Source organism: Perca fluviatilis, chromosome 9, assembly GCF_010015445.1.
Source record: "Perca fluviatilis chromosome 9, GENO_Pfluv_1.0, whole genome shotgun sequence".
NCBI classification, from domain to species: Eukaryota; Metazoa; Chordata; class Actinopteri; order Perciformes; family Percidae; genus Perca; species Perca fluviatilis.
The window spans coordinates 25692185-25707376 of record NC_053120.1 but is presented as its reverse complement, the minus strand read 5'-3'; the positions used below and the strand labels follow the sequence as shown (position 1 = coordinate 25707376).

At 41.0% G+C, this 15192-nt stretch overlaps 1 protein-coding gene across 1 annotated transcript in view; it reads right to left on the bottom strand.

Annotated features, from left to right (window-relative positions):
• Positions 1 to 15192, bottom strand: part of notch2 (notch receptor 2) — a 50941-nt gene that overhangs the window by 22100 nt on the left and 13649 nt on the right. The window contains 1 exon segment of the mRNA XM_039810898.1: positions 379 to 653. Within this exon segment, the coding sequence (XP_039666832.1) occupies positions 379 to 653 (275 nt within the window).

Here is a 15192-nt window from a genome sequence, read left to right as displayed (position 1 = left end):
GTGAGCCCAGAGGGAAAATATGGCATTTTAAAAGTAGCCTACATTTACGGTAGCAAGCTAACGGTAGACTACAGAGAAAGTGTGATATTTTTACGTCAGTTTCGGAGCGACAGAGGGAAAATATTTCAGTCGACACATACAAGTGGAACCGAAATGAGGAAGCAAAATTTTCGTTCTAATCCGGTCCGATTCCTACCGGTTGCGTAGGAACCATACTGGAACCGGGTTTCGGTACCCAACCCTACTCAGCAGTTTTTACAGTTAGCAAGTGGATTTGCATTCAGGATGTTTAAAAATAAATTTGTGTACTGGTGATAAAAAGTAAGATGCCAGTGCCCCCCTGACAAACTCCTGAGAGGCGATTTAACAGCATCTCACCTGTCCATCCTCTGGCACACTCGCACTTGTATTTGTCAAGGGACAGCAGGGTGCAGACACCTTTGTTGGCACAGGGGTTTTTGGGGTAACACGTGGAGTTCTGGGGAGTTTGGCAGTACGGTCCGGTGTAGCCAAGAGGGCAGGTGCAGGCAGCGCTGCCTGGTACAGGTACACCAGCTAACATGGACACAGAGCAGTTCCCTCCATTCAGGCAGAAGCCAGGTTGACAAGGGTCCTTGTGGTGGCAGTACTCACCCAGAAAGCCTGGTGCACACCTAGACACATACACACACACAGACACACACACACAGACACACACACATAAATCAATGATGGAGCATGCCAAGGCACACATACAAGGATTTAAACCTAATCACTCCTCAATACAGACAATAAAGTTGAAAGATGCGTTAAACAAAAAGACAAATATCAAATGTGTGTGTGTGTGTGTGTGTGTGAGTGTGTGTGTGACAGAGAGGCAAACAAACAAAACAAAAGCATGAGTTTCAGTCAGATGCGCTATAATGCACCACATCAGACGACAGCATTGATACCGGAGCGCAACGTCTGCACGAGAGTCCCGTAGTACACACACATCAAAGAAACAGCACAGGTAAACACTAGTGTCTGATGCACAGTCTGGTCCCTGTTGTACAGTGATCTAAACAACTGTATGCGGGGAACCACATCCCTAAGTAGGAGATATTAAAATATAAGAGATGTGTGGTTGTGCATAAAGAGAAACTAGTTGTTCAATTACTATTAAATGGTTAAAGGTCTGCATTTATGTAATGCCTTTAAGAGCGATATGAAGCTATTTACAGTAAAAGTACACACATTAATGTGACCGTGAGCTGCTTAAAAAAAAAGAACTTAGGAGTATTGTGTCTTGCTGAAGGACATTTTGACATGCTGTTAAGATGTAAACCACTAACCCTAAGATTACTGAGAAAAGTACTCTGAACCCTGAGCTGTTGCCCCATAAATGCTGTAAGAGAAAAGGAGGAAGCTGAGCTTGGTGAAAGGGTTAAACTGGGGTCAATGTTCGAAAAGAAGAAGTTTAAAAGTAGAAGGATGTGAGGTGGAGTTATCTGGAAGTTGTTGACTGAAGCCTGGCAGAAACTAAAATCAACTTCTGAAAAGCCTCAGCAATTATTTGGGCAATGTAATAGACTAGAATAGTCATGCCAACAGATAATGTCATAATGTACATAAATGTGTCGACAGTAAAGGTAAGGACGTTTTCTTGACAAGGGCAAGTTGCTCACAACAAACGGTATGGTGTATGTATGGCTTAAAAGAAAAGCAACACTTATCTATCATGTTATGACCACATTTGATCTATAATCGTATCTTGTTTTTCTTCTCTGCTTATTCAACACCCCTTTCTTTTGATTTCTCTTCTTTCTTCTATTTCAGTAAAGTGATTCAGCCACATGTCGAGCAGTGGGGAGGAAATTGCAATATTACGCAACGTGTCCACTAGGAGATATCATCAGAGACAATGATGCCTTAGTCACTTTCTATTCCTCTGTTTTCCAACGTCCCTCCCACTTTCACTCACCAGTTCTCTATGTGTGACAGCATTTGGTCAGAAAGGTTATTTTGTTACGGAGTGAAAATGTTATTAGTCAGGTAATTTCCTGTGCAGGCTATTTTGATCAGCCATCTGTTGGATTGTGCGTGTGGCACATGGCAGACACGCTGTCTGGGGACTGTGGGCGACTTAGTGACTTGCTGCCTCTTACACAGGCCTCTAAACCTGCCTCCCTAGAGGGGCTCAGGTAACATAATAGGATACACCACACAGTAACTAACACACACATACACATGCACAGAGAAATGAAAACCTTCTTTCATAACCATTCCAAATGAAAAAACATAAAGTTAAGAATAAGAGATCGGTGTTATGAGCCATATAAAACAGAGACGAAACACTGGAGATGGTAATGATTGGAAATTCAGTCTCACGCTTTCTGGCTTTTATTTATTATTGGCTACTCCACCCCAAAGCAGCTTGACAGTCATGAATCATGCCTGCCAGAAGTCTTACAGATCAATCACATCTGTGAGACTTCCGCTCGGTATGACGTGTGAGTCACCCAATGTCTCCTCACATATGACAAACAACATCTGACAACAAAGTCCCACTCTAACTAACATATTTAGGTCACAGTTATACAGTATATCAAATGACCTGTAGTGTGCACAAACCAACAAAAAAACACAAAACTGAATCAACACGATAATATTGAGCAATACGTTCATGATTTCTGTAGTTCTGTTGTTTAGTCTAGATATGACAGAAACCTCAATAATATTCAAGTTTAGGTATGTATGTTTAGGTATATATATATATATATATATATATATATATATATATATATTCTATATTTTGTATTCTATATTTTTCTTAGTGAACAAAGTAGTTGATCCTACTAAGAATTATTTAGAATTAGTAGCCTGTGCAGCCAAAGACTGACATATCTTATTCCATAGACCTACATCATTGTCCAAAGATGAGTAAAAACACATTAATGAGCCCCACTGCAGAACTGATTGACATGATTCTTCAATATGATAGGCAATGTCGTTTATTTTCAGTCAAGTCCACATACTCTGTCCTGTTGCCAGAATAGGCCAGATATAATATAACATAAATATGAAAGTATGCATTTGTTAATTCATTTTTAAAAATGTACAGCTTCATAAGGAAGCTATAGGCATGGGGCTCAGAGGCGAACAGAGGCAAGACACATTAGAAAGTACTGAGAGACAGATAAAACGCATTGTTGGTTTGTTTTATCGCCAGCCTTATATTTTAAATACATACATACACTAAAAATCAGCTATTTGCTATTTATCGGTTATTTTATATACTCATGGTGCTGGTAAACAGATAAACAAGTTGGTAGATTAATAGTGACGTATGATCTCCAAAGAAAAGACAGACTTCATGCCTCTTCACCTCAACTCTGTCAGATTAGACACCCACCCACTTTCCTGTCTCCGTCCCTGTATCAGTATGTCTGCAGTGCAACCCTACACACACCCCAAAAGACACACACAGATAAATACACAAACACAAAGATGTCCCTCCCTACTCTGAACACAAACACAGCTTGCACATGATATTACAACAAGAAGGCCGTCGTGGGAATTAGGACTTGCTTTCTTCTCCTGGACAACCTCTCCGCCCCCTCTCAAGGAGTAATGACATGGCCCTCTGCCCTGTGACATACATCACATTAGCAGGCTGTCACACAAAAACACTGTGTCCAGGTTAATGCCAGGTTTACGTTTCACTGGGAACATTTCACACATTCTCACTGTTAAAATATGGGGAATATGAGAGGCATTTCCAAAGTTAAGTATAGCCACTTCAGAGTGAGCGAGGAAATTTGAAACGTGTTTTGTTTTAACGTTTGTCTTGATTACAAGTCTTTTGAGCTTAGAAAGAATCATTTTGAAATTATTTTGCATGAAATATAAACTATTAAGTTAGCCTGGTTAGGAGATCGCTCAATGTGCACAGGAAATATTTTTTTTATAAAAAACAAAAAAAACAATTACTACACAACTCTATACCACCTTTCTCGAATTATTTACAACTTTTCGATGTCTGTGAAAATTCCAAAGTGCTGACAGTAAAGATGCATAGTAACCTCTATTAAATTCAACCGCTGCTATCTAACCAGTGTTGACAGAGCCAAATGCCATGGCATCAGGACACGATACCACCCTGTCCTTCAGGTTTCACTGCCAGATAGAGAGCTCATTATTAGCCTCTGGCTGTATTGCTAGACTCTGGGGCAAACAGACAAGGCTAAGCATGGTTCACATTATTGTCAGGGAGTGGTGTCTCACTGAGGAGGAGATAACCCAACACACTGACACATTAGTCGGTCACTGAATGCAGCACAGAGCAGTGGGATTCAGTGGGACAAATGTTCATACACACTACAGAACACGGGCAAGAGTTTGCACACAGACTAATGCACATAGACACCTTAACACCCACATACAGTCAGCTCTTCTTTCATGAACAACTCGGCAGAGAGGGGTTTCTGCAGCCAAAGTCATCTATGGGATTCTTTGTTTTGCTTCATGAGGACTTTTTTTTTTCCTCCTCTTTTCCCCATCCTTCTCTTACCCTGTGCAATTTCCTGCAGCCCTTCTTTCCCTCTCTTTCTCACTCCTCCACCTCTCATTTCTAACCCACTCTCGAGGTGTCAGGTTTCTACAGCTGGTTCACATTAGCGCCCCCCCATCTCACGCACACCCCTCCCTCTTTCTCTTCCTTTCCCTCTGCACCCCTTCTCTACTTCGTTCTCCTCCTCCTCCTCCTCCTCCTCCTCCTCCTCCTCCTCCTCTTCTACCTCATGCTGACCTCTGCCTGTCCTGGCTGGCCGTGGGGGCTTCAATGAGCAGAGAGGAGTGGGTTGATTCTCACCCACTCATGTAACGTCTCCCACCTCCTTCATTCCTTAATTCCTATGTCCCGAGCTCCCATAATCTTCTCCTCCCATCCCAAATCCCTAATTCCCCTTTTTCCTGTGTGCCAATTCTTTACTCCTACCTCTCCACCTTCCTCTCCTCAACTACAACCCCACCACCAACTCCTCCTCCAGCCACTATTCTAGTCTCAGCTACGCTTAATAACTTCATCATGCTCTCCCCCTGCGGCCACCACAGAGAAAGAGTGTGAGAGAGCATAAACCAGCTCACATTTCAATCCCTGGATCATTCCCTGGCTTGGCTAGAGCATAGGTGGCCTATTCACTGTACTGTAGTCCTGTGTGAGCATGCATGGACATCCCAAGTCAAGTGCAGAACACGTTACGGGCTTAGCTGTTGCTTCAATGCGTGGCTATGCGGTTAGTTTGGTGGTGGAGGTTAATCGGGAACTCAGGAATCCTCGGCTAACAATAGAAATTGTAGCTGCAAGATGTCTGGTCATTTATTTTTTATTTATCCTTTATTTATACAGGTAATCTCATTGAGACACAGGGTCTCATTCTCAAGAGACACCTGTTAAGGACAATACACAACATCAGCTACACAGATAAATACCAAACACATAAATGGAGAACAAAGACAATTTGATATCAAATAACATGACCTGACACTGTTTCTGCACTTGGGTATTTTTGAGGCAATTAGATCTGATTCCAGCTTTTCTATTATTTGCGTTTACCCACTTAGTCATTGCATCCACATTATTGTTGATTATTTATCAAAACTCATTGTGTAAATATTTTGTGAAAGCATCAATAGTCACACTACACACTACAATATCGCCACAATATCGACATTGAGGTATTTTGTTAAAAATCGCCCAGCTCTAACCAGCATGTGACTTTATCTGTTCTACCTCGACTCAGGAAAGTCAACACTGAATGCTTTGATACCATTTCCTGCAGGCAGTCAACTGCTGCTGCTGCTACTACTGTACACTAAAAAGAAGGGAGCTTTAGTTAAATTACAGAGGCATTGATGTAATAAGTATCGCAATTACAGACAAGAATTGAACCAAAGCAAAAAGCAAGAGAGAATAAACAGTCACATCTGGCCAATCTAAAGGAATATAATATGCTTAATACTGACAGATGTTTCTCAATAACACCACAGCCTTATACCCAGCACTACATTAAGGAAGAGCACCTATAATTCAGACATCCCAGAGAGGGTTATTTGCCCTATCACAGAATGAGCGAGTTCTGCCAGATCCTTCTTTTGTACTGCCAGTGTAAATGTAGTGTGTGGATAGGTCTGGCAATGGGAGACTGGCAGCAGCGTACCATTTAGCCCCATACATTAGCCAGTGCCATAGAGGAGAAGCCAGGAAAATTAAAATGCAAACAAACATAGATGAAAACTAAGGTTAAATTATGGGTTCTTTTTTGGGGGGAGGGAAACTAAGAGGTTTTGGGTTGTAGGTTTATTTTTGGTACACTCCCTCACTTCTCAGCATAGTTTTTTTCTTCTTATTTTGATACAGAAGAGCAGAGGCTGCAGAAATACCATCACAGGGGAGGCAGGCGGAGGGAGGTGTGAGAATGATGTCAACGTTGTATAGATAAAAAAATAACTAGGAAAAAAAAAAGGAAGGTGGACAAAGTGAAGAGAGCGCAATTAGGTGCAAGTAAAAGCCACAAAAGTAATAAGAGAACAAGACATACAGCAAGAAAAGGAAGCCAGGCAGTCAGACTGAAAAGCACCAGTGTAGACAGAATAAAGGAGTGCAGAACAGGGTGGAGTCCAAACGAGGGACATGTGGTAAAATCTCGTTTAGAAACATGTTTAAAAAGACTCATCTGAGTGCCTGTGGTAGACAACACATGACCCATTTTCTCTCTGAGCGCTCCTTCTGCCTGCCTCTCCATGTTGTTCTGTCATTATCCTGTTTCTGCAGTTGTTTAATGTGGAATCTCCAACAATAGATCTGTCGGCCAATCAAATTCTTTTTTTAACGAAATTCATAACAAAAAAGAATACAGTGTCCACTCTTTACATAAAGTGATGGTTCGGAGTAATTTCACCCTAGGGTCCTTTGCACCATGACCTCGAGCCAAACACCCCCCCAGAAGCTTTTTTCACCTGGGTCGAACATTGGGAGAGTTAGCTAGAGTAGCGTTATCAGCTGAATAGCTTAGCGCAGGGGCTAATGGACCCACGTTTGTATCTTGTAAGTTACCCCACTAATAATGCCCGAAATGATCCCAAATGTCTACAAGTAGTACAAATTATTATTTATGCACTCATAAAACGATGGATTGGAAAGTTTGTAAGTACACCAGAAGTTTATGTAAATAACACTTGCCTGCTGGCTTCTGCTCTCTGCTGCTGTTGTTGCTGCTGTAAGACGAGTGCTAAGGGCCGTCTACAAATTACAACACCGAAAAGAGATGCAACAAAAATATTTTTTAATTTAACTTTTTCTTTTTTTTTAAGTGCTGTAGTATAACTACCAGGAGACAAGTAATAATTGAGGTAAGTTTGTAGACATTACCTTATTTAATCATTAAATTAATAAATATTTTTGTTGTATCTCTTTTAGGTGTTGTAACTGCGTGTCAATCACTGCTCATGCACATGCATTCATTCTCTCTTGTGGGGGGAGGGGCTTTGAGATTTTGGGCTTTGACGGAAAGGGGGGAGGGACTGAGAAGTCGTCGATGTTCAAATTTTTTGGCTAATCCTACTTACGGCACTTTTAATAACTGAACTGCTCGTGTTTACCAAATGTATTGCTGCAGCCCACCCAAGGAGATTTTCTTCCAGCTAATTTTTTATTTTTTTGTATTTGGCATTCATTATGTCTATTCAAAAGTCTGCTTAGAACTTCCCACTGGCACACAAGCAAGTAGTAAATTCAATAACAAGGTATTTTTGTGTTTCTTTTATGTATTTCGTTAATGTTTGTCTGTTGATGATTTAATAATAACTAAAAGTTCAGTCAAATGTAATTGAATTAAGTAAGAATAGTTGCTTTACTTTATTGACTGACTCTTTTTTATAATTAACTAAGTGACGATCAGTGCTTAATTTGTAAAGTGGGAGGTCCCGGAGCGCAGAGGGGGGGTGGATCCGGCGACTCAAAACGAGGGTTGGAGGTAACTGAAAAAAAAAAAAATTTAAATTACACTGCCTACGTAGCTTCTCTGACTAAAAAAACCTAAACAACGCTGTGTGTACATCAGGGCAATGTTTATTTTTATTTCAGAACACGCACTGCATCGGTGCAAAATGTAAAAAAATAAATAAAATACACTGCAACAATCGTTTTCACAAGCAGCAATTATCCATCGGACTATTAAATTAACCAAAAACTCATTCTTGATCGGCAGAAAGAAAGCTTGTTTGGGATCCGACTGGCCAGCGTATTTGAAAAAGTTAAGCAAACTTTGTTGTCTTTTTGACATTTTTCCCTTGACTGAAACGAGGCTATAACAGCAATCTCAAGCAGCACAAGCGCTTGTGTCACTAGAAGTGCAGCGCCGCGCTGTTGAAGTGTCTCCCCTCCTTCCGTCCCTTTCCCCCCTCCGTCTTACCCTGAAAATTCACCTCAAAACGCATCGAAAACGCAAACACAAGCAGGGACTCCAGACTAACTTTTTGCCTTGGTTGCACTGGTGCGCCTAACTTTTTTAATTTAGGTGCACCAGCACAAAATTTAGGTGCACCCAAATTTTTCCTCGCATCGCCATTAATGCTGAATGCCGATACACGATATATAGCTCTGTATTTTTTTTACAAAGTGGGCTAAATGTTCAGTTTTAAGTCAAAGCCACTTTTCACAAGCTCTTTTATTAAAACAGATTATAAAAATACTAAAGACAGGGTTTCCTTTACCAGTTTAAAAATATACAGCTGCAACACATGTAAATAATATATATATATATATATATATATATATATATATATATATATATATATATATATATATCTGAGAAAGCTCCTTCACTTGTTTTCAACAACAATAACAGACGCCTGGATAGCTCAGTTGGTAAATATAGAGGTTTGACGCCGACCTGCGGCCCTTTCCTACATGTCATCCCCCACCCACCCACCCACCCTCTCTCTCTCTCTCTCTCCCCCTTTCATGTCTTCAGCTTTCCTATCAAAATAAAGGCCGAAATCTTAAAAAAAAAAAAAAAAAAAGAACGACCGAAAGACAGGGGGAGTACGATGGACTGAAGCGTATGCTACTCAGAGAGTGACGGCTGACTCATTAGCGGCGTGACACACGTCTTGTGTAGGCTATGAAATGTCTGTATCATCACTGCGCTGCATTTTTATGAACTATGATCCAGCAGGCTCCGTCTTACACGCTATTACTCAACAAACTGAAGTTAGTTGCATTTAATAACTTCTAATGTGTTTTTCGCCATGGCGGCCGCAATAACAGAGAGTTACCAACGGAAACACTGGTACCAATACAGGTTTCCCTCTCATACTTAACAATATAAAGCTGTGTTAATAACAATTAAAACTGTAGACAAATGTAAGTAGTTTGGACCGGCGGCGCTGTGTCAGAAGGAATGAGTCATGTAACGCAACATTAAATCATATCGATATAAACGACATCGCTTCGTTCGTGGAGAGGCAGTGGATGCGAGGACGTTAGGTGCACCGGTGCAACCTAGGAAAAATCTTAGTCGCACCCTTACAAATTTTGGTCGCATTTGCAACCAAATTGGTCGCACTCTAGAGCCCTGACAAGATTTTTGTGGAACTTCAATGGGGAATAAAGACTAACAAGACAGATAACAACATTGAACACTACACAAACAGTAGTTTATTTTTTTCATTTAGGCGATTCATTTTTCATAGTAACACAGGAGGTGCCGGATCCAATAAAAAAGGTTCCGGATCCAACGTCGGAGGTGCCGGAACATGTTCCGGCGTGTTCCGGCTCAAATTAAGCCCTGGTGACGATGCACTAAAACTCATCCTGGTCAGAGCCTTTGCATCACAGTGCATGTATAGAGAATGCCTTATGACCTTACAAAACAAAATAACAACAAAACGGAGGTCCTTTTGACCCCACAGTGTCATCGTCCATGTGTGACAGAAAGCCACTTGTCACCTTACTGTATGTGGGTTTATGGTCTGGTTGCTACATTCCCCACTGCTTTGTAAGGCTTCCTCTTTCTGAGAGCAGGTTTGAATCTCCAAGTCACCAAGCAGCCTGATGTGCATCTGCTTCTATCCGTTTGTTTGTTTTACCCTTTGGTTTGTTCTTGACCGGGTCTTTTATCGTGGTGATCCCCAAAGAGAGGGTCCGATCCCAGTGAGCTTTGACAGCAGGCCATGTTAGCACTAGTCAGTTAATTCACTGACAGGAAATTAACTGACAACTGTTTTAGTATTTGATTATAAGTTATGTATCAAGCAGAAATACAAGACATACTATGTAAATACAAGACTTCTAAAAAAAATATTAGTTTTAGTTTTTTGTTCGATTGTAAATTGAATATCTTTGGGGTTTTGGGCTGTTGGTCGAACACAACAAGCAACCGTCACCTCGGGCATCTGAGAAATTATGATTACCCTTTTTTTCACAAATTAAACAACTGATTAATTATTTCACTGATTAATTGATAAAACAAAATAATCCTTAGTTGCAGCCATGGCTGGCACTAATGAACAGTCTACTTGCCTCATCATTTGGGCCCTTAAAACACACACTTAAGAGACACACAGAACTACCACATGTCCACCATCCAAACACTGAACCGGACGTGACTGAACTTTCTGTGCCAGCGTGTGAACCAGCGTCCTAGGCTCCTGGTGCCCTTGAGATACACGCAGACAGCGCACATACACAAACATATACACAAAGAAACGCTTATCATGGTGGTTCCAGTCCAAACCACATCTACATTGCTGTTAGCTGCGCTGAGGGGAAGGAGATAAGTCTTTGGAGAGTAACAGAGGGAAATCACGGCCGTGGGTTAGGGTTGGGTGATGTTTACTGAATTGCCATATGACAATGTCCACAGAGAAACATCACAATGGATGATGACATCGTTCGTCGACATAATGATCAGCCTTTCCTCTCTGCTGCGCTGCTTGACTCAGTGCTCAGCACTCCGACTGCAGACGTTGGCTGCGTTAATCATCCAATCCGAAACAGTGAACTGGGAAGCATCATGATGTCTGTTGTGAAATCACAACGGCTGTTGGCCATCGCCCATGAACAATGACACCATCCATCGGATGATGACCAATCCTTTAGTAGACTTTAGTTTGGATCATAGGCCTGATAGGGATGGTTTCCTGAATCGATTCCGAATCACAAGGCCCTGATTCAATTGGATTTCCAATTTGATTTGGTTCGATTCATTATCGATTTGATCAGCAATATTTCAGTTACTATACCAATTTTGCTTGAATATGAAAGAGATTCTCAGAGAACTATTGCTGCAAATTGTACAAAGAACCCTCTAACCTGGTGCAATATTAAAAAATATTAATGTTGATGTTAAGAATTGACCCTAAAGCAGTTACATAGACAGAAAAAGTGCTTTCTTTAGTGCAGACGGTGTGAAGCAGGGACGATATACCTAAAGCCATACATCTGAGAAACTTTCCATGAAAAAAAAAAAATATAACTTTGGAGCGTTATTTAGCATAACATGGATTCCTTCGATCATAGTTTCATTTTCATTTAAAACGGAAGCTCTTAAAAGACCGATATCAGGATTTCATGAATCAATATATGATCATTCAAATGAGGATCAATTTGAATTGGAAAATTTATTTTTTTAAACCCAACCTTAATGCCTAACCCACTTAAAGTGAGTGAGTGAGTGAGTGAGTGAGTGAGTGAGTGAGTGAGTGAGTGTGTGTGTGTGTGTGTGTGTGTGTGTGTGTGTGTGTGTGTGTGTGTGTGTGTGTGTGTGTGTGTGAGCATATTTCTTCTTTGTCTGTGTCATCCCACGGTCTACTCTGGTACCCGCTTTTTTATCAAAAACCTGAGAGGGGATGTGGACGTGAAATCACACCAGTGTTCACTGTGATGTATCGAGGTGACACAAAATGAACAACAGTTGGAGCAAAAAATCCTCAACTAAGCTCTACAAACACACAGCTATGCATGAGAGAGGGAGCAGATATGGCTATGATAAAGGCAAAAGGGTAAAAATCTGGACAATAACAGGGTTGTGGGAGAAGGATTAGGAGGCCTGGTGAGTTGTGTCCAGAGGCATTTAAATCTCTGAAGCAGAGAGAGGGACAGAGGCATGGATGGATGAGTGACAGTTTGATGAAGGAGGCGTAGCAAGAGGGAAATTACACTCCCCTCTCTGCTCCGCTTCTCGCTCGTCTCCCTTCCCCCCCCTTCGCTGCTCTCTCATCATTAGTAAGGAGTTGTGCTCCGAGGTATTCCTCCTCAAATTACCTGAAAAAAGACATGCTCTTTTCTGTTGGCCCTTTCTCTTCCTCTGTCTGCCCTAAAGGCAAATACGACCTGTCAGATCAAACAGGCAGCAGGTCTACACAACACAGTAACTCTCTCCTCTCACTCTCATGAAAAGCTTTTTTTTTTAATAAACATAAAGGCATGACAGTGACTGCAAGAGAATAAGAGAGTGAGAAAAAAAAGGCATCGAAAAGGGAGGGAGAGTTAATCAGTTTGCACCACGGCCGGCAGACAAAGAGATCTTGTTCTGGAAGAAAATAGGGTTTGGACAACTTAATGTGTGTAGCCTCACTCTTGATTGGACAGCTCAGGTATTAAGTCAGTGAGTCAGACTCCATGTTAGTGTCAGGAATCTCTGTGGCCCACAAACAAGACCACTGTTTCTGTGCTCTTCGCCAATACCTCATCAGAAACTATTTAGATATCCCTTCAGCAATTATGAAAGTTACAAATATTTGCCAAGCAAGCTTGTGACGTGCTCAAATCCAAACAGAGACACACTCACAACACACACCTTTTTCTCACACCTATTTCTGATGGCTTGCAGTGGCACCGGTTAGACGGCTTCCCTGCACCCTGCCCTGCTAGTCAACCTCTCCCATGCACTTTAACTCTCTTTAACAACATTCTTCTTGTCCAAAATCAGACATATGAGCCTTCTATGCAAACACGAATTTCCAACCCATTTTCAAATGCATTTCTTCTGCAAATGTCACTGCCTTAGTCTATGCGACTGAGATGCATGCAAGCACACGCCTATTAAAAGTTTCCCCTTTCTCCTTTCCCTTCTCCTTTTCTGTCTTAAATGAAAAGGTTTTTTTAAGGAATTAAATGATGTAAAACAGAAAGTAGAGTAGTAGTTTTATGTTTTTTTGGGGGAGTTTCCAGAACGTATGGAAACTCTGTAGAAGTGGCACTTGATGCACAGATTGAAAATCAAAACAGGGCCTTGTCTCCACTGTTCAGAGGTTTCATTACAATATCAAACAACAACTTATGTATTAGTATATAGTATGGTAGTATATGTTGTAACATAAACTGAGTAAAGTTAAAAACATGATGACTTGATCTTGCTTCCCAGTCTCAGCATTAAAAACAGGCTGGCCAACTGTACACTAGTTATGTCTTAAAATGTATTGGAAAACAGATGTAACTGTCCATCAGTTGTATACTATTAACTGCCTGTTTAATTATACAGGTAATCCCATTGTGACCCCAGATGTGATCCATGTGACATAATTAGGCTGGTCCGAGCCAAAGGGCCAAAGTGACTGTTTACTTACAACCGGCTGCCTTTAATATACTGAGGAGACTAACAAATACATAATTAGATTTTTACACAATGAGCCTTTTGACCAGCAGCACAGTGCAGACGGGACCAGACAGAGGCGAGTGTGTGCATGTGTGTGTGTGTGTGTGTGTGTGTGTGTGTGTGTGTGTGTGTGTGTTAATCTTTGCTTGTGCATTGCAAAAAGAATTGACTGACTAGTTAATCGCTCTAACAGTAGGCCTGCGCTCTGTCAGCTGACCCCTCTCAACTGAGAGACTCCTCTCTGTGTCTTCAGGGCAAGAAGCCTCTCTGCTGTTTTTCTTTTATCATCAATATCATAATTTAATTCATATAATAAATACTGACTTCAGGAATGGAGACAGCTTGGCTGAGCAAGAGCGTGAGTAAATATAGCTTCTGTAGTACTGGTTCCCTGGTACAAAAAAAACATTTATATGTCATATTATTATTTACAATTGTAATTAAATAGTAGCAAAGGTAATAAAAACATAAAAAATAAAAAAAATAGAACCTTAGAGGATGTGGTTAAACCTTAAACAGCTGCAAATGATTTGAATGTTGTTTCAGAGAAATATGCCAGAAAGTATTGGCATAAAGCACTGCTCTACTGGTACTGTATCCCTGTCTCCCCATATTAAGAAAACAGCTCTGAATGTGATTTGTGATCCAGACCTGTTTAAAAGTCATCTAACCAAGACAATCCAATTGTGTTCCCTCCACCTGAGAAAAATGTCCAAAATTAAAAGATGCCTATCGTGAGCTGTCCATCTAAAGATCATCCTAGCCTACGTTTCATCACGTCTGCATTAACCCGTACAACAATTGCCCACACCAAACTAGTTCAAAATGCAGCTGTTAATCAACTAGCAAGATCATATCACATCACACCCATCCTGACCTTACTTCACCGGTTGTCTGACTTTAGGATCCTGTGTCTATAGTGATACAACAGTTTACTCTGAATACAAAAATGCTTGTTTCTCGTCATCATGAAGAGTCTAATTGACAAAGACAGACACCGAGACACACACACTACACAGAGAATGACCTCCTTTGCACCTGCAGTACAATGTCTTTCTGACCTTCAATTACACATGGGGAATGTCAAACACTGATTAAGGAATGTTTCTTTTCCAGAAGTAGCAAAGTGTTGAAATTCCAAAAGTGCTGGGAACAGACACACAGTGCGATTCACATCACATTTGATGAAATATGAGCAGGTTCATGGTGTGCGTTCATTGGGAATTTGGCTCGGGAGTGGCAACGCAATTATAAAGATAGCTTAGTCTTAATTACAAACTAGGATAAGCTGTCAGAGAGTGGAAGGCATAGATCAAACAGGCCACTGCTCTCTTTTTCACTACAGCACTTTTCCCTTAATGATCTGATTGCACCTTCGGTAGTAGAAAAGACTCCGGTAGACTGCAGGTTATGTCAAGTTTCCACAACAACATAGCATGTGCCAGGAAAAGAAAGGCTACACTAACATGTGTGGTAACAATGAGCCTAGTGGTAACATGCCATTTCTGATTGGATCTGATTTCACTTTTTTCCCCCTCATCAATTAGAATGAAAAGTTACTTTCTCATGTAAT